Source organism: Gouania willdenowi, chromosome 13, assembly GCF_900634775.1.
Source record: "Gouania willdenowi chromosome 13, fGouWil2.1, whole genome shotgun sequence".
NCBI classification, from domain to species: Eukaryota; Metazoa; Chordata; class Actinopteri; order Blenniiformes; family Gobiesocidae; genus Gouania; species Gouania willdenowi.
The window spans coordinates 21,733,742-21,755,063 of NC_041056.1; the positions used below are offsets into that span (position 1 = coordinate 21,733,742).

At 30.7% G+C, this 21,322-nt stretch overlaps 1 protein-coding gene across 1 annotated transcript in view; it reads right to left on the reverse strand.

Annotated features, from left to right (window-relative positions):
- mmp28 (matrix metallopeptidase 28) overlaps nucleotides 1–21,322 on the reverse strand; it is a 41,166-nt gene that overhangs the window by 3,728 nt on the left and 16,116 nt on the right. The window contains exons 4-6 of the mRNA XM_028465771.1: nucleotides 3,577–3,798; nucleotides 2,819–3,064; nucleotides 130–279 (exon numbers count right to left, since the gene is read on the reverse strand). Coding sequence (XP_028321572.1) covers nucleotides 130–279; nucleotides 2,819–3,064; nucleotides 3,577–3,798 — 618 coding nt within the window. The remainder of the gene's footprint in view (nucleotides 1–129; nucleotides 280–2,818; nucleotides 3,065–3,576; nucleotides 3,799–21,322) is intronic.

Sequence of the window (21,322 nt, forward strand, 5' to 3'; positions counted from 1 at the left end):
AACACTAAAAAGGTTGTCCATGCAGTAAAACAAATGGTATCTGAGGGTCATTTTGGAAGCTGTGGTTCAACATTTTAAAATGAATAGACAATGAGTACATAGACATGAAGGATGTTATTCAAACCTGACCTATAGTGATGGCATCAAAGACGTTCTGACAGTAGACGGGCTTCCCCAGAGCTTCAGGCCTGCTTTGAAGTTCTATGAGCTCCCACTCCTGCAACACAGCGTGCAGCACCTGACCTGGCAACCTCACAAGGCGCTGTCCAGGTGGTTTACCTGAAGACAGAAACAAAACAAGATCAACGAGAAAAGCACTCAGAGAACGCAGACCTACACCAAGCAGCTCATTTCCACCCATATTTTGATTTCCACCCTATGTTGTAGTCCTACAATGATTTATATACACTATTAGATTCATTGATGATCAAAACATACTATATATTTATATATATATATATATATATATATATATATGTTAGTCAACTATTTGGGATAAATCTCCTGAAAGGTTGCTGATAAAATTATAACATATTCCAAAGAAGAAGAAAAAATCACAATTAAATTACAGATTTGTCAAAGCAATGAAGTGAAATTAAAAATATGTAATTGCTGTAAAGATGCATCAATCAGTTTATTTTCTCACACATCAATAGTCTGAAAGAATGGAATATGAAACTTGAGGCTTTTTCCTCAGTCTAGATGTCACCATGTTAGGAATGTTACATGGAGAAAGTGGCTCAATTTGAACTGATCGGTTTCATTAAGACAACAGACCACATCTTTAAAATGCCAACACATTTATTTCCATGTTTAGTATTAACATGTCGGAGCTCTGCTGTTGTTTGGTTCATTCAGCCTCAACGTTACGTGCACTAAGGAAGAATTAACAGATCAAAGCCTCTGAGAACGTTTGGGATCACAGACATTTTGTGTGCACAGAGCTTAACAAACATTTGTGCAAGAGGTGGATAAAATCAGCACACACACACACACACACACACACGACAGATAACGGAATCCCAAGGTCTCTGTGTGAGACTATGAGTGTGTGGGAGCATCATAGTAAGATAAGTGTTGGTGGTCAGACTTCCCTCAGAAACAAACACTTCCCTTCCGACTCGTCAGTGGAGGGTGTATTCAAAATTTGAAAAAAAAAACAAAAACAATGCATTTTGACCAACTTTTTTTTTTTCTTTTTTTTTTTGGAGTGAGAAACATGTGAGACTGTGTGAAATAAACTAATTGCGTGACTCTCACTGCTAATGTGTGAGGGTTGGCAGCTACAGTATGTGCTCACTGCAGGCTGGTGCTATTTTCTGATTTCTAATTGATAGTGTTAACTCATGAACCCTACAGAGCCACATTGGTCCGTTTACTGGTCAGCAAAAATAGCAAAATAGAAATACCTTAGGATCAGAGAAAGAAGAATACCTTGGATCTATAGCTGAATATGCCAACAATGGGCATCAGTAATAACTACAGTCTGTTAATAAATGGACGACTGGTCTGAAATTTCAAGTTGTTGACTTTTTTTAATCTGGACCCACTCAGATGGGCTTAATATTATGGGTAAAATTAGTATTTGTGAAGTCAGGCACCCGGGTAAGTTGTGATGTTTCTGCCTAGCAACGCTAGTCGCATATTTGTTTGGGGGTAAAACAACGTTAATGTGTTGACACCCGTTGTAACAGAAATGGTTTCACCATGCTGAAGAAATGTTGTGTGCTTGGCTGTTCATCTAATGTAAAAATAATACAATGTAAAAAAACAAAAAACAAAGAAAACGCTGGCTATCCTTCATAGGACGGATGGGTAAAAACTGGTTTCCAAAAACGTCCCGTTCCTACGTGTGCTCTCTTTATAACCGTTAAGTGAACAGGTAAGGTCTGAAATAAGGATTGAGGATTTTAGGGGCATCTGGGTGGCTTTAGTTTTCTTTCTAGATAGCAATATGTTGTATTTACTGTATATCCTTTGTAGCTCTGTTATAAAGTACAATGTGATTAATGGTATGTGATAATTTTACCACGCAATATTTCACAAGATGCGCTTTATCAGGCAAAGTTAGCATGAATATTTGGATGGAAATAAAAATTTTAAACACTTTGAAATTCCATACAAGACTTTAATATAACAGTCGCACCACATGATCTTTGAACATTCTGGGATATTATTCACTTCTGTATTGAAATGAAGAGGTTTTTGTCATTGGACAAACAGGAGGTGGACGAGTTTTTTCCCCATTTCAAGATGTCACCCGTGTATTTACTAGGCAGTGGCTATCCGTACGGTTGCTGTATCAATATACCCACATTCTATCCGTACGCAGCGCCCCTATTTGGCCAGTTTAGGTCACGTGACTAAAATTAAACCTTACCCTTACCCTAAAAATTGTTGCAGTATTGGGTTATAACCTAACCTTAATCCTAACTCTAACCTTAAGATGCTACGTACTTGAACTTCAGTGACCGTACCAATAGCACCAGGGGTTGTCCGTACGCCAACCGTACGAAGACACTTTCTATTTACTACTGCTAACGTCATCTGTGACGTAATTGTGGAATAATGTTGATAAAGAAATAAAAATGAGTGACACATTATTTAATTTCAAAAAGAAAATTTCACAATATATTTTAGAGAGTTATATGAAGCAGTAGAAATGTGTTTACCATACACATTTTAGCTTCTACCTTTTTCAGTCTTGTTATATATTTTTAAATTGTGATTTATGTTTGAATATTGTTTTGTTACACTGAAACAAACAAATAAATAACCTGAAATAAATGAACCTCATCACGTGTGTTGGTCATCTCACCATACAGCTGCTGCACTGCGAGGATGTCGTCCCAGCTGAGAACCAGACTACGTCCAAGTTTCCTGTAGTACGGCGACATCAGAGCGTGACGCACAGGCGAGTGCTCCAATCCCAGAGTGTGGCCGATCTCATGGGCGGTCACTATGAACAGGTTGTGGCCTTTGTGTCCGTTCAGCGTCCAACGCTCAGCTTTGTCAAAGTGAGCTTCACCTCGGCGAGGCAGGAAGGCGTGGGCCAGAGTTCCACCTGGTCATCATAGGAGAGACGCTCAGTGCTAATAGTCTGGTGCTGTATGTCAGAAATATGAATAAAATTACAACTTCTAGTTCTTGCCAAAATTGATTTCATTGTTTGTTTGTTTTTTGGCTTTTTAGGGGTTAAATAAGCCTGAAATATTGGGGTTAAGTTTTTCAATCTTGTTTTAGGGCACCATTTTCAAAATGGTTGAATATACCACACAATAACCCTTCTCAGTAATATCATAGTATATATTAAATGATTAGAGAGTGGCTGCCATATTTTGAAAATCCAATATGGCTGCCAGATAATATGAAATTTTCCATCGTTTTGACAACAGAATTTTTTTGTGGAATAAAACGATTGTTAGATGATTTTATAACCATTATGACCAGTGAGAGGGAGAGTGTGATTATCTCCATCTCCTTGTTCAGTGTGTAAATGTTGGCCTTCACACACGTCTCCACTCAGACAGATGCATTGGTACTTGCCTGTAACTAACTGAGTCAGGTGACCCTCACCTGGTCCATCAAAGGCGTTGCTAGAACCATCATTGTGTTCTCCCTCATAAAAAGCCAGCCGGATGTCTGCGGGGCCCCCAGGGGCCTCCTGGAAGACTAGGCCCGACACGTTGCTCCACAGCTGGAAGGCAGCGCGTACAGCCAGCCGCACAGAGCCCTGAGAAAGATGCTGAGGCCAGTTCACTATCTGGTAGGTCAGGTGGCGCTTGTACCATTTCTCCACTTTAAAGCAGAGAGAAACAGCCATTAATTACAGTTCTCAAGCAAAGAGGATTATCTTTCTCTTATCAGCAGCAGTTGAATGAAGGGTGAAGACATATAAACTAAATCAAAAACATACCAATGAATGAAATCTTTAGCTCTTTTAGTAATCTGCTTTGGATTATTTTTAAGATGAATTTAGTTGCCTCAATTTGCTGTTATTGCAAAACTTCGAAAAACATTTTCTACCTCCACCAAGGAGTTTTTTTGTTTTTTTTTTTTGTTTTCCAATTTTGATCATCTGTGATTTTAATTAAAAGTATTTCCATTTTGGGGATGATACGGATCAATATCTAGAATCTAACATTTAGGTGGCAATGCAAAATGGCGGATTGCTATTGCGTGGGGGAGGTTTGTGTGTTTTCTTGCAAATATTAAAATCACTACCTGGTGTTAATGATTATTATTATTAATATACTGCTCAATAATAAAACCTTTTTTTTTAACTCTAAAAACTTTACAACTTCACAAGTGCTCTTGAAATTGCACAGTTGTGCTTATACGTTAACATAAATTTGAAAAATGTGTTTAATGTGTCTAAAATGTATAGTGAATATTATTAATTTCCACTCGTATACTTTGTTTACCACTCTGCATAGACGTTTCCGTACAACAGTCGTCTATGAAGCCACAGCTGAACCTTATGATTAGTTGTTAACCATGTTTGCTGGCAGCTGCGTAAACATACACACACATATTTGGATGGAACACTTTGAAATTCCATGTAAAACTTTAAGATAACAATTGCACCACATGATCTTTTAACATTTTGGGATAGTCACTTGAAATAAAGAGGTTTTTGACATTGGACAAACAGGAAGTGGACGAGTTTTTTCCCCATTTCAAGATGGCACCCGTGTATTTACTAGGCAGTGGCTATCCGTACGGTTGCTGTATCAATATACCCACATTCCATCCGTACGCAGCGCCCCTATTGGGCCAGTTTAGGTCACATGACTAAGACTAAACCTTACCCTTACCCTAAAAATTGTTGCGATATTGGGTTATAACCTAAACCTAACCCTTAAACCTAACCCTTAAACATAACCTTAACCCTAACCTTAAAAAGGGCTAAAAAAGCAGTAAGGTACAAAAAATGACAAAAAACAAAAATCACCAAAAAAAAAAAAGTAAGGCTATAGCAAGGCATTTTTTTCAAAAAAAAAATCAAAAAAAAAAATTGAGTTAGGACCATCATCAGACCCTAAAAACTACTGCAAATATAATGCACATACTTAAAAAGGGCTAAAAAAGCAGTAATGGACAAAAAATGACAAAAAACAAAAATCACCAAAAAAAAAAGTAAGGCTATAGCAAGGCATTTTTTTCAAAAAAAATCCAAAAAAAAAAATTGAGTTAGGACCATCATCAGACCCTAAAAACTACTGCAAATATAATGCACATACTTAAAAAGGGCTAAATAAGCAGTAAGGCACAAAAAATGACAAAAAACAAAAATCACCAAAAATAAAAAGTAAGGCTATAGCAAGGCATTTTTTTCAAAAAAAAATCCAAAAAAAAAAATTGAGTTAGGACCATCATCAGACCCTAAAAACTACTGCAAATATAATGCACATACTTAAAAAGGGCTAAATAAGCAGTAAGGCACAAAAAATGACAAAAAACAAAAATCACCAAAATAAAAAGTAAGGCTATAGCAGGCATTTTTTTCAAAAAAAATCCAAAAAAAAAAATTGAGTTAGGACCATCATCAGACCCTAAAAACTACTGCAAATATAATGCACATACTTAAAAAGGGCTAAATAAGCAGTAAGGCACAAAAAATGACAAAAAACAAAAATCACCAAAAATAAAAAGTAAGGCTATAGCAAGGCATTTTTTTCAAAAAAAATCCAAAAAAAAAAATTGAGTTAGGACCATCATCAGACCCTAAAAACTACTGCAAATATAATGCACATACTTAAAAAGGGCTAAATAAGCAGTAAGGCACAAAAAATGACAAAAAACAAAAATCACCCAAAATAAAAAGTAAGGCTATAGCAAGGCATTTTTTCAAAAAAAATCAAAAAAAAAAAATTGAGTTAGGACCATCATCAGACCCTAAAAACTACTGCAAATATAATGCACATACTTAAAAAGGGCTAAATAAGCAGTAAGGCACAAAAAATGACAAAAAACAAAAATCACCAAAAAAAAAAAGTAAGGCTATAGCAAGGCATTTTTTTAAAAAAAAATCAAAAAAAAAAATTGAGTTAGGACCATCATCAGACCCTAAAAACTACTGCAAATATAATGCACATACTTAAAAAGGGCTAAATAAGCAGTAAGGCACAAAAAATGACAAAAAACAAAAATCACCAAAAAAAAAAAGTAAGGCTATAGCAAGGCATTTTTTTCAAAAAAAAATCCAAAAAAAAAAATTGAGTTAGGACCATCATCAGACCCTAAAAACTACTGCAAATATAATGCACATACTTAAAAAGGGCTAAATAAGCAGTAAGGCACAAAAAATGACAAAAAACAAAAATCACCAAAAATAAAAAGTAAGGCTATAGCAAGGCATTTTTTTCAAAAAAAATCCAAAAAAAAAAAATTGAGTTAGGACCATCATCAGACCCTAAAAACTACTGCAAATATAATGCACATACTTAAAAAGGGCTAAATAAGCAGTAAGGCACAAAAAATGACAAAAAACAAAAATCACCAAAAAAAAAAGTAAGGCTATAGCAAGGCATTTTTTTCAAAAAAAATCCAAAAAAAAAAATTGAGTTAGGACCATCATCAGACCCTAAAAACTACTGCAAATATAATGCACATACTTAAAAAGGGCTAAATAAGCAGTAAGGCACAAAAAATGACAAAAAACAAAAATCACCAAAAAAAAAAGTAAGGCTATAGCAAGGCATTTTTTTCAAAAAAAATCCAAAAAAAAAAATTGAGTTAGGACCATCATCAGACCCTAAAAACTACTGCAAATATAATGCACATACTTAAAAAGGGCTAAATAAGCAGTAAGGCACAAAAAATGACAAAAAACAAAAATCACCAAAAAAAAAAAGTAAGGCTATAGCAAGGCATTTTTTTCAAAAAAAATCCAAAAAAAAAAAATTGAGTTAGGACCATCATCAGACCCTAAAAACTACTGCAAATATAATGCACATACTTAAAAAGGGCTAAATAAGCAGTAAGGCACAAAAAATGACAAAAAACAAAAATCACCAAAAAAAAAAAGTAAGGCTATAGCAAGGCATTTTTTTCAAAAAAAATTCAAAAAAAAAAAATTGAGTTAGGACCATCATCAGACCCTAAAAACTACTGCAAATATAATGCACATACTTAAAAAGGGCTAAATAAGCAGTAAGGCACAAAAAATGACAAAAAACAAAAATCACCAAAAAAAAAAAGTAAGGCTATAGCAAGGCATTTTTTTCAAAAAAAATCCAAAAAAAAAAAATTGAGTTAGGACCATCATCAGACCCTAAAAACTACTGCAAATATAATGCACATACTTAAAAAGGGCTAAATAAGCAGTAAGGCACAAAAAATGACAAAAAACAAAAATCACCAAAATAAAAAGTAAGGCTATAGCAAGGCATTTTTTTCAAAAAAAATCCAAAAAAAAAAAATTGAGTTAGGACCATCATCAGACCCTAAAAACTACTGCAAATATAATGCACATACTTAAAAAGGGCTAAATAAGCAGTAAGGCACAAAAAATGACAAAAAACAAAAATCACCAAAAAAAAAAAGTAAGGCATTTTTTTCAAAAAAAATCCAAAAAAAAAAATTGAGTTAGGACCATCATCAGACCCTAAAAACTACTGCAAATATAATGCACATACTTAAAAAGGGCTAAATAAGCAGTAAGGCACAAAAAATGACAAAAAACAAAAATCACCAAAAAAAAAAAAAGTAAGGCTATAGCAAGGCATTTTTTTCAAAAAAAAAAAATTGAGTTAGGACCATCATCAGACCCTAAAAACTACTGCAAATATAATGCACATACTTAAAAAGGGCTAAATAAGCAGTAAGGCACAAAAAATGACAAAAAACAAAAATCACCAAAAATAAAAAGTAAGGCTATAGCAAGGCATTTTTTTCAAAAAAAATCCAAAAAAAAAAATTGAGTTAGGACCATCATCAGACCCTAAAAACTACTGCAAATATAATGCACATACTTAAAAAGGGCTAAATAAGCAGTAAGGCACAAAAAATGACAAAAAACAAAAATCACCAAAAAAAAAAAGTAAGGCTATAGCAAGGCATTTTTTTCAAAAAAAATCCAAAAAAAAAAATTGAGTTAGGACCATCATCAGACCCTAAAAACTACTGCAAATATAATGCACATACTTAAAAAGGGCTAAATAAGCAGTAAGGCACAAAAAATGACAAAAAACAAAAATCACCAAAATAAAAAAGTAAGGCTATAGCAAGGCATTTTTTTCAAAAAAAATCCAAAAAAAAAATTGAGTTAGGACCATCATCAGACCCTAAAAACTACTGCAAATATAATGCACATACTTAAAAAGGGCTAAATAAGCAGTAAGGCACAAAAAATGACAAAAAACAAAAATCACCAAAAAAAAAAAAGTAAGGCTATAGCAAGGCATTTTTTTCAAAAAAAATCAAAAAAAAAAAATTGAGTTAGGACCATCATCAGACCCTAAAAACTACTGCAAATATAATGCACATACTTAAAAAGGGCTAAATAAGCAGTAAGGCACAAAAAATGACAAAAAACAAAAATCACCAAAAAAAAAAAGTAAGGCTATAGCAAGGCATTTTTTTCAAAAAAAAAAAATTGAGTTAGGACCATCATCAGACCCTAAAAACTACTGCAAATATAATGCACATACTTAAAAAGGGCTAAATAAGCAGTAAGGCACAAAAAATGACAAAAAACAAAAATCACCAAAAAAAAAAAGTAAGGCTATAGCAAGGCATTTTTTTCAAAAAAAATCCAAAAAAAAAAATTGAGTTAGGACCATCATCAGACCCTAAAAACTACTGCAAATATAATGCACATACTTAAAAAGGGCTAAATAAGCAGTAAGGCACAAAAAATGACAAAAAACAAAAATCACCAAAAAAAAAAAGTAAGGCTATAGCAAGGCATTTTTTTCAAAAAAAATCCAAAAAAAAAAATTGAGTTAGGACCATCATCAGACCCTAAAAACTACTGCAAATATAATGCACATACTTAAAAAGGGCTAAATAAGCAGTAAGGCACAAAAAATGACAAAAAACAAAAATCACCAAAAAAAAAAAGTAAGGCTATAGCAAGGCATTTTTTTCAAAAAAAATCCAAAAAAAAAAATTGAGTTAGGACCATCATCAGACCCTAAAAACTACTGCAAATATAATGCACATACTTAAAAAGGGCTAAATAAGCAGTAAGGCACAAAAAATGACAAAAAACAAAAATCACCAAAAATAAAAAGTAAGGCTATAGCAAGGCATTTTTTTCAAAAAAAATCCAAAAAAAAAAATTGAGTTAGGACCATCATCAGACCCTAAAAACTACTGCAAATATAATGCACATACTTAAAAAGGGCTAAATAAGCAGTAAGGCACAAAAAATGACAAAAAACAAAAATCACCAAAAAAAAAAAGTAAGGCTATAGCAAGGCATTTTTTTCAAAAAAAATCCAAAAAAAAAAATTGAGTTAGGACCATCATCAGACCCTAAAAACTACTGCAAATATAATGCACATACTTAAAAAGGGCTAAATAAGCAGTAAGGCACAAAAAATGACAAAAAACAAAAATCACCAAAAATAAAAAGTAAGGCTATAGCAAGGCATTTTTTTCAAAAAAAATCCAAAAAAAAAAATTGAGTTAGGACCATCATCAGACCCTAAAAACTACTGCAAATATAATGCACATACTTAAAAAGGGCTAAATAAGCAGTAAGGCACAAAAAATGACAAAAAACAAAAATCACCAAAAATAAAAAGTAAGGCTATAGCAAGGCATTTTTTTCAAAAAAAATCCAAAAAAAAAAATTGAGTTAGGACCATCATCAGACCCTAAAAACTACTGCAAATATAATGCACATACTTAAAAAGGGCTAAATAAGCAGTAAGGCACAAAAAATGACAAAAAACAAAAATCACCAAAAAAAAAAAGTAAGGCTATAGCAAGGCATTTTTTTCAAAAAAATTCCAAAAAAAAAAATTGAGTTAGGACCATCATCAGACCCTAAAAACTACTGCAAATATAATGCACATACTTAAAAAGGGCTAAATAAGCAGTAAGGCACAAAAAATGACAAAAAACAAAAATCACCAAAAAAAAAAAGTAAGGCTATAGCAAGGCATTTTTTTCAAAAAAAATCCAAAAAAAAAAATTGAGTTAGGACCATCATCAGACCCTAAAAACTACTGCAAATATAATGCACATACTTAAAAAGGGCTAAATAAGCAGTAAGGCACAAAAAATGACAAAAAACAAAAATCACCAAAAAAAAAAAGTAAGGCTATAGCAAGGCATTTTTTTCAAAAAAAATCCCAAAAAAAAAATTGAGTTAGGACCATCATCAGACCCTAAAAACTACTGCAAATATAATGCACATACTTAAAAAGGGCTAAATAAGCAGTAAGGCACAAAAAATGACAAAAAACAAAAATCACCAAAAAAAAAAAGTAAGGCTATAGCAAGGCATTTTTTTCAAAAAATTCCGAAAAAAAAAATTGAGTTAGGACCATCATCAGACCCTAAAAACTACTGCAAATATAATGCACATACTTAAAAAGGGCTAAATAAGCAGTAAGGCACAAAAAATGACAAAAAACAAAAATCACAAAAAAAAAAAAGTAAGGCTATAGCAAGGCATTTTTTTCAAAAAAAATTCAAAAAAAAAAAATTGAGTTAGGACCATCATCAGACCCTAAAAACTACTGCAAATATAATGCACATACTTAAAAAGGGCTAAATAAGCAGTAAGGCACAAAAAATGACAAAAAACAAAAATCACCAAAAATAAAAAGTAAGGCTATAGCAAGGCATTTTTTTCAAAAAAAATCCAAAAAAAAAAATTGAGTTAGGACCATCATCAGACCCTAAAAACTACTGCAAATATAATGCACATACTTAAAAAGGGCTAAATAAGCAGTAAGGCACAAAAAATGACAAAAAACAAAAATCACCAAAAAAAAAAGTAAGGCTATAGCAAGGCATTTTTTTCAAAAAAAATCCAAAAAAAAAAAATTGAGTTAGGACCATCATCAGACCCTAAAAACTACTGCAAATATAATGCACATACTTAAAAAGGGCTAAATAAGCAGTAAGGCACAAAAAATGACAAAAACAAAAATCACTCAAAATAAAAAGTAAGGCTATAGCAAGGCATTTTTTTCAAAAAAAATCCAAAAAAAAAAATTGAGTTAGGACCATCATCAGACCCTAAAAACTACTGCAAATATAATGCACATACTTAAAAAGGGCTAAATAAGCAGTAAGGCACAAAAAATGACAAAAAACAAAAATCACCAAAAAAAAAAGTAAGGCTATAGCAAGGCATTTTTTTCAAAAAAAATCCAAAAAAAAAAATTGAGTTAGGACCATCATCAGACCCTAAAAACTACTGCAAATATAATGCACATACTTAAAAAGGGCTAAATAAGCAGTAAGGCACAAAAAATGACAAAAAACAAAAATCACCAAAAAAAAAAAGTAAGGCTATAGCAAGGCATTTTTTTCAAAAAAAATCCAAAAAAAAAAATTGAGTTAGGACCATCATCAGACCCTAAAAACTACTGCAAATATAATGCACATACTTAAAAAGGGCTAAATAAGCAGTAAGGCACAAAAAATGACAAAAAACAAAAATCACCAAAAAAAAAAAGTAAGGCTATAGCAAGGCATTTTTTTCAAAAAAAATCCAAAAAAAAAAATTGAGTTAGGACCATCATCAGACCCTAAAAACTACTGCAAATATAATGCACATACTTAAAAAGGGCTAAATAGGCAGTAAGGCACAAAAAATGACAAAAAACAAAAATCACCAAAAAAAAAAAGTAAGGCTATAGCAAGGCATTTTTTTCAAAAAAAATCCAAAAAAAAAAATTGAGTTAGGACCATCATCAGACCCTAAAAACTACTGCAAATATAATGCACATACTTAAAAAGGGCTAAATAAGCAGTAAGGCACAAAAAATGACAAAAAACAAAAATCACCAAAAAAAAAAAGTAAGGCTATAGCAAGGCATTTTTTTCAAAAAAAATCCAAAAAAAAAAAATTGAGTTAGGACCATCATCAGACCCTAAAAACTACTGCAAATATAATGCACATACTTAAAAAGGGCTAAATAAGCAGTAAGGCACAAAAAATGACAAAAAACAAAAATCACCAAAAAAAAAAAGTAAGGCTATAGCAAGGCATTTTTTTCAAAAAAAATCCAAAAAAAAAAATTGAGTTAGGACCATCATCAGACCCTAAAAACTACTGCAAATATAATGCACATACTTAAAAAGGGCTAAATAAGCAGTAAGGCACAAAAAATGACAAAAAACAAAAATCACCAAAAAAAAAAAGTAAGGCTATAGCAAGGCATTTTTTTCAAAAAAAATCCAAAAAAAAAAATTGAGTTAGGACCATCATCAGACCCTAAAAACTACTGCAAATATAATGCACATACTTAAAAAGGGCTAAATAAGCAGTAAGGCACAAAAAATGACAAAAAACAAAAATCACCAAAAAAAAAAAGTAAGGCTATAGCAAGGCATTTTTTTCAAAAAAAATCCAAAAAAAAAAATTGAGTTAGGACCATCATCAGACCCTAAAAACTACTGCAAATATAATGCACATACTTAAAAAGGGCTAAATAAGCAGTAAGGCACAAAAAATGACAAAAAACAAAAATCACCAAAAAAAAAAAGTAAGGCTATAGCAAGGCATTTTTTTCAAAAAAAATCCAAAAAAAAAAATTGAGTTAGGACCATCATCAGACCCTAAAAACTACTGCAAATATAATGCACATACTTAAAAAGGGCTAAATAAGCAGTAAGGCACAAAAAATGACAAAAAACAAAAATCACCAAAAAAAAAAAGTAAGGCTATAGCAAGGCATTTTTTTCAAAAAAAATCCAAAAAAAAAAATTGAGTTAGGACCATCATCAGACCCTAAAAACTACTGCAAATATAATGCACATACTTAAAAAGGGCTAAATAAGCAGTAAGGCACAAAAAATGACAAAAAACAAAAATCACCAAAAAAAAAAAGTAAGGCTATAGCAAGGCATTTTTTTCAAAAAAAATCCAAAAAAAAAAATTGAGTTAGGACCATCATCAGACCCTAAAAACTACTGCAAATATAATGCACATACTTAAAAAGGGCTAAAAAAGCAGTAAGGCACAAAAAATGACAAAAAACAAAAATCACCAAAAAAAAAAAAGTAAGGCTATAGCAAGGCATTTTTTTCAAAAAAAATCCAAAAAAAAAAAATTGAGTTAGGACCATCATCAGACCCTAAAAACTACTGCAAATATAATGCACATACTTAAAAAGGGCTAAATAAGCAGTAAGGCACAAAAAATGACAAAAAACAAAAATCACCAAAAAAAAAAAGTAAGGCTATAGCAAGGCATTTTTTTCAAAAAAAATCCAAAAAAAAAAAATTGAGTTAGGACCATCATCAGACCCTAAAAACTACTGCAAATATAATGCACATACTTAAAAAGGGCTAAATAAGCAGTAAGGCACAAAAAATGACAAAAAACAAAAATCACCAAAAAAAAAAAGTAAGGCTATAGCAAGGCATTTTTTTCAAAAAAAATCCAAAAAAAAAAATTGAGTTAGGACCATCATCAGACCCTAAAAACTACTGCAAATATAATGCACATACTTAAAAAGGGCTAAATAAGCAGTAAGGCACAAAAAATGACAAAAAACAAAAATCACAAAAAAAAAAAAGTAAGGCTATAGCAAGGCATTTTTTTCAAAAAAAATCCAAAAAAAAAAATTGAGTTAGGACCATCATCAGACCCTAAAAACTACTGCAAATATAATGCACATACTTAAAAAGGGCTAAATAAGCAGTAAGGCACAAAAAATGACAAAAAACAAAAATCACCAAAAAAAAAAAGTAAGGCTATAGCAAGGCATTTTTTTCAAAAAAAATCCAAAAAAAAAAATTGAGTTAGGACCATCATCAGACCCTAAAAACTACTGCAAATATAATGCACATACTTAAAAAGGGCTAAAAAAGCAGTAAGGCACAAAAAATGACAAAAAACAAAAATCACCAAAAAAAAAAAGTAAGGCTATAGCAAGGCATTTTTTTCAAAAAAAATCCAAAAAAAAAAATTGAGTTAAGACCATCATCAGACCCTAAAAACTACTGCAAATATAATGCACATACTTAAAAAGGGCTAAATAAGCAGTAAGGCACAAAAAATGACAAAAAACAAAAATCACCAAAAAAAAAAAGTAAGGCTATAGCAAGGCATTTTTTTCAAAAAAAATCCAAAAAAAAAAATTGAGTTAGGACCATCATCAGACCCTAAAAACTACTGCAAATATAATGCACATACTTAAAAAGGGCTAAATAAGCAGTAAGGCACAAAAAATGACAAAAAACAAAAATCACCAAAAAAAAAAAGTAAGGCTATAGCAAGGCATTTTTTTCAAAAAAAAAAAAAAAAAAAAAATTGAGTTAGGACCATCATCAGACCCTAAAAACTACTGCAAATATAATGCACATACTTAAAAAGGGCTAAATAAGCAGTAAGGCACAAAAAATGACAAAAAACAAAAATCACCAAAAAAAAAAAAGTAAGGCTATAGCAAGGCATTTTTTTCAAAAAAAATCAAAAAAAAAAAATTGAGTTAGGACCATCATCAGACCCTAAAAACTACTGCAAATATAATGCACATACTTAAAAAGGGCTAAATAAGCAGTAAGGCACAAAAAATGACAAAAAACAAAAATCACCAAAAAAAAAAAGTAAGGCTATAGCAAGGCATTTTTTTCGAAAAAAAAAATCCAAAAAAAAAAATTGAGTTAGGACCATCATCAGACCCTAAAAACTACTGCAAATATAATGCACATACTTAAAAAGGGCTAAATAAGCAGTAAGGCACAAAAAATGACAAAAAACAAAAATCACCAAAAAAAAAAAGTAAGGCTATAGCAAGGCATTTTTTTCAAAAAAAATCCAAAAAAAAAAATTGAGTTAGGACCATCATCAGACCCTAAAAACTACTGCAAATATAATGCACATACTTAAAAAGGGCTAAATAAGCAGTAAGGCACAAAAAATGACAAAAAACAAAAATCACCAAAAAAAAAAAGTAAGGCTATAGCAAGGCATTTTTTTCAAAAAAAATCCAAAAAAAAAAATTGAGTTAGGACCATCATCAGACCCTAAAAACTACTGCAAATATAATGCACATACTTAAAAAGGGCTAAATAAGCAGTAAGGCACAAAAAATGACAAAAAACAAAAATCACCAAAAAAAAAAGTAAGGCTATAGCAAGGCATTTTTTTCAAAAAAAATCCAAAAAAAAAAATTGAGTTAGGACCATCATCAGACCCTAAAAACTACTGCAAATATAATGCACATACTTAAAAAGGGCTAAATAAGCAGTAAGGCACAAAAAATGACAAAAAACAAAAATCACCAAAAAAAAAAAGTAAGGCTATAGCAAGGCATTTTTTTCAAAAAAAATCAAAAAAAAAAAATTGAGTTAGGACCATCATCAGACCCTAAAAACTACTGCAAATATAATGCACATACTTAAAAAGGGCTAAATAAGCAGTAAGGCACAAAAAATGACAAAAAACAAAAATCACCAAAAAAAAAAAGTAAGGCTATAGCAAGGCATTTTTTTCAAAAAAAATCCCAAAAAAAAAATTGAGTTAGGACCATCATCAGACCCTAAAAACTACTGCAAATATAATGCACATACTTAAAAAGGGCTAAATAAGCAGTAAGGCACAAAAAATGACAAAAAACAAAAATCACCAAAAAAAAAAAGTAAGGCTATAGCAAGGCATTTTTTTCAAAAAAAATCAAAAAAAAAAAAATTGAGTTAGGACCATCATCAGACCCTAAAAACTACTGCAAATATAATGCACATACTTAAAAAGGGCTAAATAAGCAGTAAGGCACAAAAAATGACAAAAAACAAAAATCACCAAAAAAAAAAAGTAAGGCTATAGCAAGGCATTTTTTTCAAAAAAAATCCAAAAAAAAAAATTGAGTTAGGACCATCATCAGACCCTAAAAACTACTGCAAATATAATGCACATACTTAAAAAGGGCTAAATAAGCAGTAAGGCACAAAAAATGACAAAAAACAAAAATCACCAAAAAAAAAAAGTAAGGCTATAGCAAGGCATTTTTTTCAAAAAAAATCCAAAAAAAAAAAATTGAGTTAGGACCATCATCAGACCCTAAAAACTACTGCAAATATAATGCACATACTTAAAAAGGGCTAAATAAGCAGTAAGGCACAAAAAATGACAAAAAACAAAAATCACTAAAAAAAAAAAGTAAGGCTATAGCAAGGCATTTTTTTCAAAAAAAAAAAATTGAGTTAGGACCATCATCAGACCCTAAAAACTACTGCAAATATAATGCACATACTTAAAAAGGGCTAAATAAGCAGTAAGGCACAAAAAATGACAAAAAACAAAAATCACCAAAAAAAAAAAGTAAGGCTATAGCAAGGCATTTTTTTCAAAAAAAAAAAAAAAAAAAAAAATTGAGTTAGGACCATCATCAGACCCTAAAAACTACTGCAAATATAATGCACATACTTAAAAAGGGCTAAATAAGCAGTAAGGCACAAAAAATGACAAAAAACAAAAATCACCAAAAAAAAAAAGTAAGGCTATAGCAAGGCATTTTTTTCAAAAAAAAAAAATTGAGTTAGGACCATCATCAGACCCTAAAAACTACTGCAAATATAATGCACATACTTAAAAAGGGCTAAATAAGCAGTAAGGCACAAAAAATGACAAAAAACAAAAATCACCAAAAAAAAAAAGTAAGGCTATAGCAAGGCATTTTTTTCAAAAAAAATCCAAAAAAAAAAATTGAGTTAGGACCATCATCAGACCCTAAAAACTACTGCAAATATAATGCACATACTTAAAAAGGGCTAAATAAGCAGTAAGGCACAAAAAATGACAAAAAACAAAAATCACCAAAAAAAAAAAGTAAGGCTATAGCAAGGCATTTTTTTCAAAAAAAATCCAAAAAAAAAAATTGAGTTAGGACCATCATCAGACCCTAAAAACTACTGCAAATATAATGCACATACTTAAAAAGGGCTAAATAAGCAGTAAGGCACAAAAAATGACAAAAAACAAAAATCACCAAAAAAAAAAGTAAGGCTATAGCAAGGCATTTTTTTCAAAAAAAATCCAAAAAAAAAAATTGAGTTAGGACCATCATCAGACCCTAAAAACTACTGCAAATATAATGCACATACTTAAAAAGGGCTAAATAAGCAGTAAGGCACAAAAAATGACAAAAAACAAAAATCACAAAAAAAAAAAAGTAAGGCTATAGCAAGGCATTTTTTTCAAAAAAAATCCAAAAAAAAAATTGAGTTAGGACCATCATCAGACCCTAAAAACTACTGCAAATATAATGCACATACTTAAAAAGGGCTAAATAAGCAGTAAGGCACAAAAAATGACAAAAAACAAAAATCACAAAAAAAAAAAAGTAAGGCTATAGCAAGGCATTTTTTTCAAAAAAAATCCAAAAAAAAAATTGAGTTAGGACCATCATCAGACCCTAAAAACTACTGCAAATATAATGCACATACTTAAAAAGGGCTAAATAAGCAGTAAGGCACAAAAAATGACAAAAAACAAAATCACCAAAAAAAAAAAGTAAGGCTATAGCAAGGCATTTTTTTGAAAAAAATCCAAAAAAAAAATTGAGTTAGGACCATCATCAGACCCTAAAAACTACTGCAAATATAATGCACATACTTAAAAAGGGCTAAATAAGCAGTAAGGCACAAAAAATGACAAAAAACAAAAATCACCAAAATAAAAAAGTAAGGCTATAGCAAGGCATTTTTTTCAAAAAAAATCCAAAAAAAAAAATTGAGTTAGGACCATCATCAGACCCTAAAAACTACTGCAAATATAATGCACATACTTAAAAAGGGCTAAATAAGCAGTAAGGCACAAAAAATGACAAAAAACAAAAATCACCAAAAAAAAAAGTAAGGCTATAGCAAGGCATTTTTTTCAAAAAAAATCCAAAAAAAAAAAATTGAGTTAGGACCATCATCAGACCCTAAAAACTACTGCAAATATAATGCACATACTTAAAAAGGGCTAAATAAGCAGTAAGGCACAAAAAATGACAAAAAACAAAAATCACCAAAAAAAAAAAGTAAGGCTATAGCAAGGCATTTTTTTTAAAAAAAAATCCAAAAAAAAAATTGAGTTAGGACCATCATCAGACCCTAAAAACTACTGCAAATATAATGCACATACTTAAAAAGGGCTAAATAAGCAGTAAGGCACAAAAAATGACAAAAAACAAAAATCACCAAAAAAAAAAAGTAAGGCTATAGCAAGGCATTTTTTTCAAAAAAAATCCAAAAAAAAAAATTGAGTTAGGACCATCATCAGACCCTAAAAACTACTGCAAATATAATGCACATACTTAAAAAGGGCTAAATAAGCAGTAAGGCACAAAAAATGACAAAAAACAAAAATCACCAAAAAAAAAAAGTAAGGCTATAGCAAGGCATTTTTTTCAAAAAAAATCCAAAAAAAAAAATTGAGTTAGGACCATCATCAGACCCTAAAAACTACTGCAAATATAATGCACATACTTAAAAAGGGCTAAATAAGCAGTATGGCACAAAAAATGACAAAAAACAAAAATCACCCAAAATAAAAAGTAAGGCTATAGCAAGGCATTTTTTTCAAAAAAAAATCCCAAAAAAAAAAATTGAGTTAGGACCATCATCAGACCCTAAAAACTACTGCAAATATAATGCACATACTTAAAAAGGGCTAAATAAGCAGTAAGGCACAAAAAAACAAAAATCACCCAAAATAAAAAAGTAAGGCTATAGCAAGGCATTTTTTTCAAAAAAAATCCAAAAAAAAAAATTGAGTTAGGACCATCATCAGACCCTAAAAACTACTGCAAATATAATGCACATACTTAAAAAGGGCTAAATAAGCAGTAAGGCACAAAAAATGACAAAAAACAAAAATCACCAAAAATAAAAAAGTAAGGCTATAGCAAGGCATTTTTTTTCAAAAAAAATCCAAAAAAAAAAATTGAGTTAGGACCATCATCAGACCCTAAAAACTACTGCAAATATAATGCACATACTTAAAAAGGGCTAAATAAGCAGTAAGGCACAAAAAATGACAAAAAACAAAAATCACCAAAAAAAAAAAGTAAGGCTATAGCAAGGCATTTTTTTCAAAAAAAATCCAAAAAAAAAATTGAGTTAGGACCATCATCAGACCCTAAAAACTACTGCAAATATAATGCACATACTTAAAAAGGGCTAAATAAGCAGTAAGGCACAAAAAATGACAAAAAACAAAAATCACCAAAAATAAAAAGTAAGGCTATAGCAAGGCATTTTTTTCAAAAAAAATCCAAAAAAAAAAATTGAGTTAGGACCATCATCAGACCCTAAAAACTACTGCAAATATAATGCACATACTTAAAAAGGGCTAAATAAGCAGTAAGGCACAAAAAATGACAAAAAACAAAAATCACCAAAAAAAAAAAGTAAGGCTATAGCAAGGCATTTTTTTCAAAAAAATCCAAAAAAAAAAATTGAGTTAGGACCATCATCAGACCCTAAAAACTACTGCAAATATAATGCACATACTTAAAAAGGGCTAAATAAGCAGTAAGGCACAAAAAATGACAAAAAACAAAAATCACCAAAAAAAAAAGTAAGGCTATAGCAAGGCATTTTTTTCAAAAAAAATCCAAAAAAAAAAAATTGAGTTAGGACCATCATCAGACCCTAAAAACTACTGCAAATATAATGCACATACTTAAAAAGGGCTAAATAAGCAGTAAGGCACAAAAAATGACAAAAAACAAAAATCACCAAAAAAAAAAAGTAAGGCTATAGCAAGGCATTTTTTTCAAAAAAAATCCAAAAAAAAAAATTGAGTTAGGACCATCATCAGACCCTAAAAACTACTGCAAATATAATGCACATACTTAAAAAGGGCTAAATAAGCAGTAAGGCACAAAAAATGACAAAAAACAAAAATCACCAAAAAAAAAAAGTAAGGCTATAGCAAGGCATTTTTTTCAAAAAAAATCCAAAAAAAAAAATTGAGTTAGGACCATCATCAGACCCTAAAAACTACTGCAAATATAATGCACATACTTAAAAAGGGCTAAATAAGCAGTAAGGCACAAAAAATGACAAAAAACAAAAATCACCAAAAAAAAAAAAGTAAGGCTATAGCAAGGCATTTTTTTCAAAAAAAATCAAAAAAAAAAAATTGAGTTAGGACCATCATCAGACCCTAAAAACTACTGCAAATATAATGCACATACTTAAAAAGGGCTAAATAAGCAGTAAGGCACAAAAAATGACAAAAAACAAAAATCACCAAAAAAAAAAAGTAAGGCTATAGCAAGGCATTTTTTTCAAAAAAAATCCAAAAAAAAAAATTGAGTTAGGACCATCATCAGACCCTAAAAACTACTGCAAATATAATGCACATACTTAAAAAGGGCTAAATAAGCAGTAAGGCACAAAAAATGACAAAAAACAAAAATCACCAAAAAAAAAAAGTAAGGCTATAGCAAGGCATTTTTTTCAAAAAAAATCCAAAAAAAAAAATTGAGTTAGGACCATCATCAGACCCTAAAAACTACTGCAAATATAATGCACATACTTAAAAAGGGCTAAATAAGCAGTAAGGCACAAAAAATGACAAAAAACAAAAATCACCAAAAAAAAAAAGTAAGGCTATAGCAAGGCATTTTTTTCAAAAAAAATCCAAAAAAAAAAATTGAGTTAGGACCATCATCAGACCCTAAAAACTACTGCAAATATAATGCACATACTTAAAAAGGGCTAAATAAGCAGTAAGGCACAAAAAATGACAAAAAACAAAAATCACCAAAAAAAAAAAGTAAGGCTATAGCAAGGCATTTTTTTCAAAAAAAATCCAAAAAAAAAAATTGAGTTAGGACCATCATCAGACCCTAAAAACTACTGCAAATATAATGCACATACTTAAAAAGGGCTAAATAAGCAGTAAGGCACAAAAAATGACAAAAAACAAAAATCACCAAAAAAAAAAAAAGTAAGGCTATAGCAAGGCATTTTTTTCAAAAAAAATCCAAAAAAAAAATTGAGTTAGGACCATCATCAGACCCTAAAAACTACTGCAAATATAATGCACATACTTAAAAAGGGCTAAATAAGCAGTAAGGCACAAAAAATGACAAAAAACAAAAATCACCAAAAAAAAAAAGTAAGGCTATAGCAAGGCATTTTTTTCAAAAAAAATCCAAAAAAAAAAATTGAGTTAGGACCATCA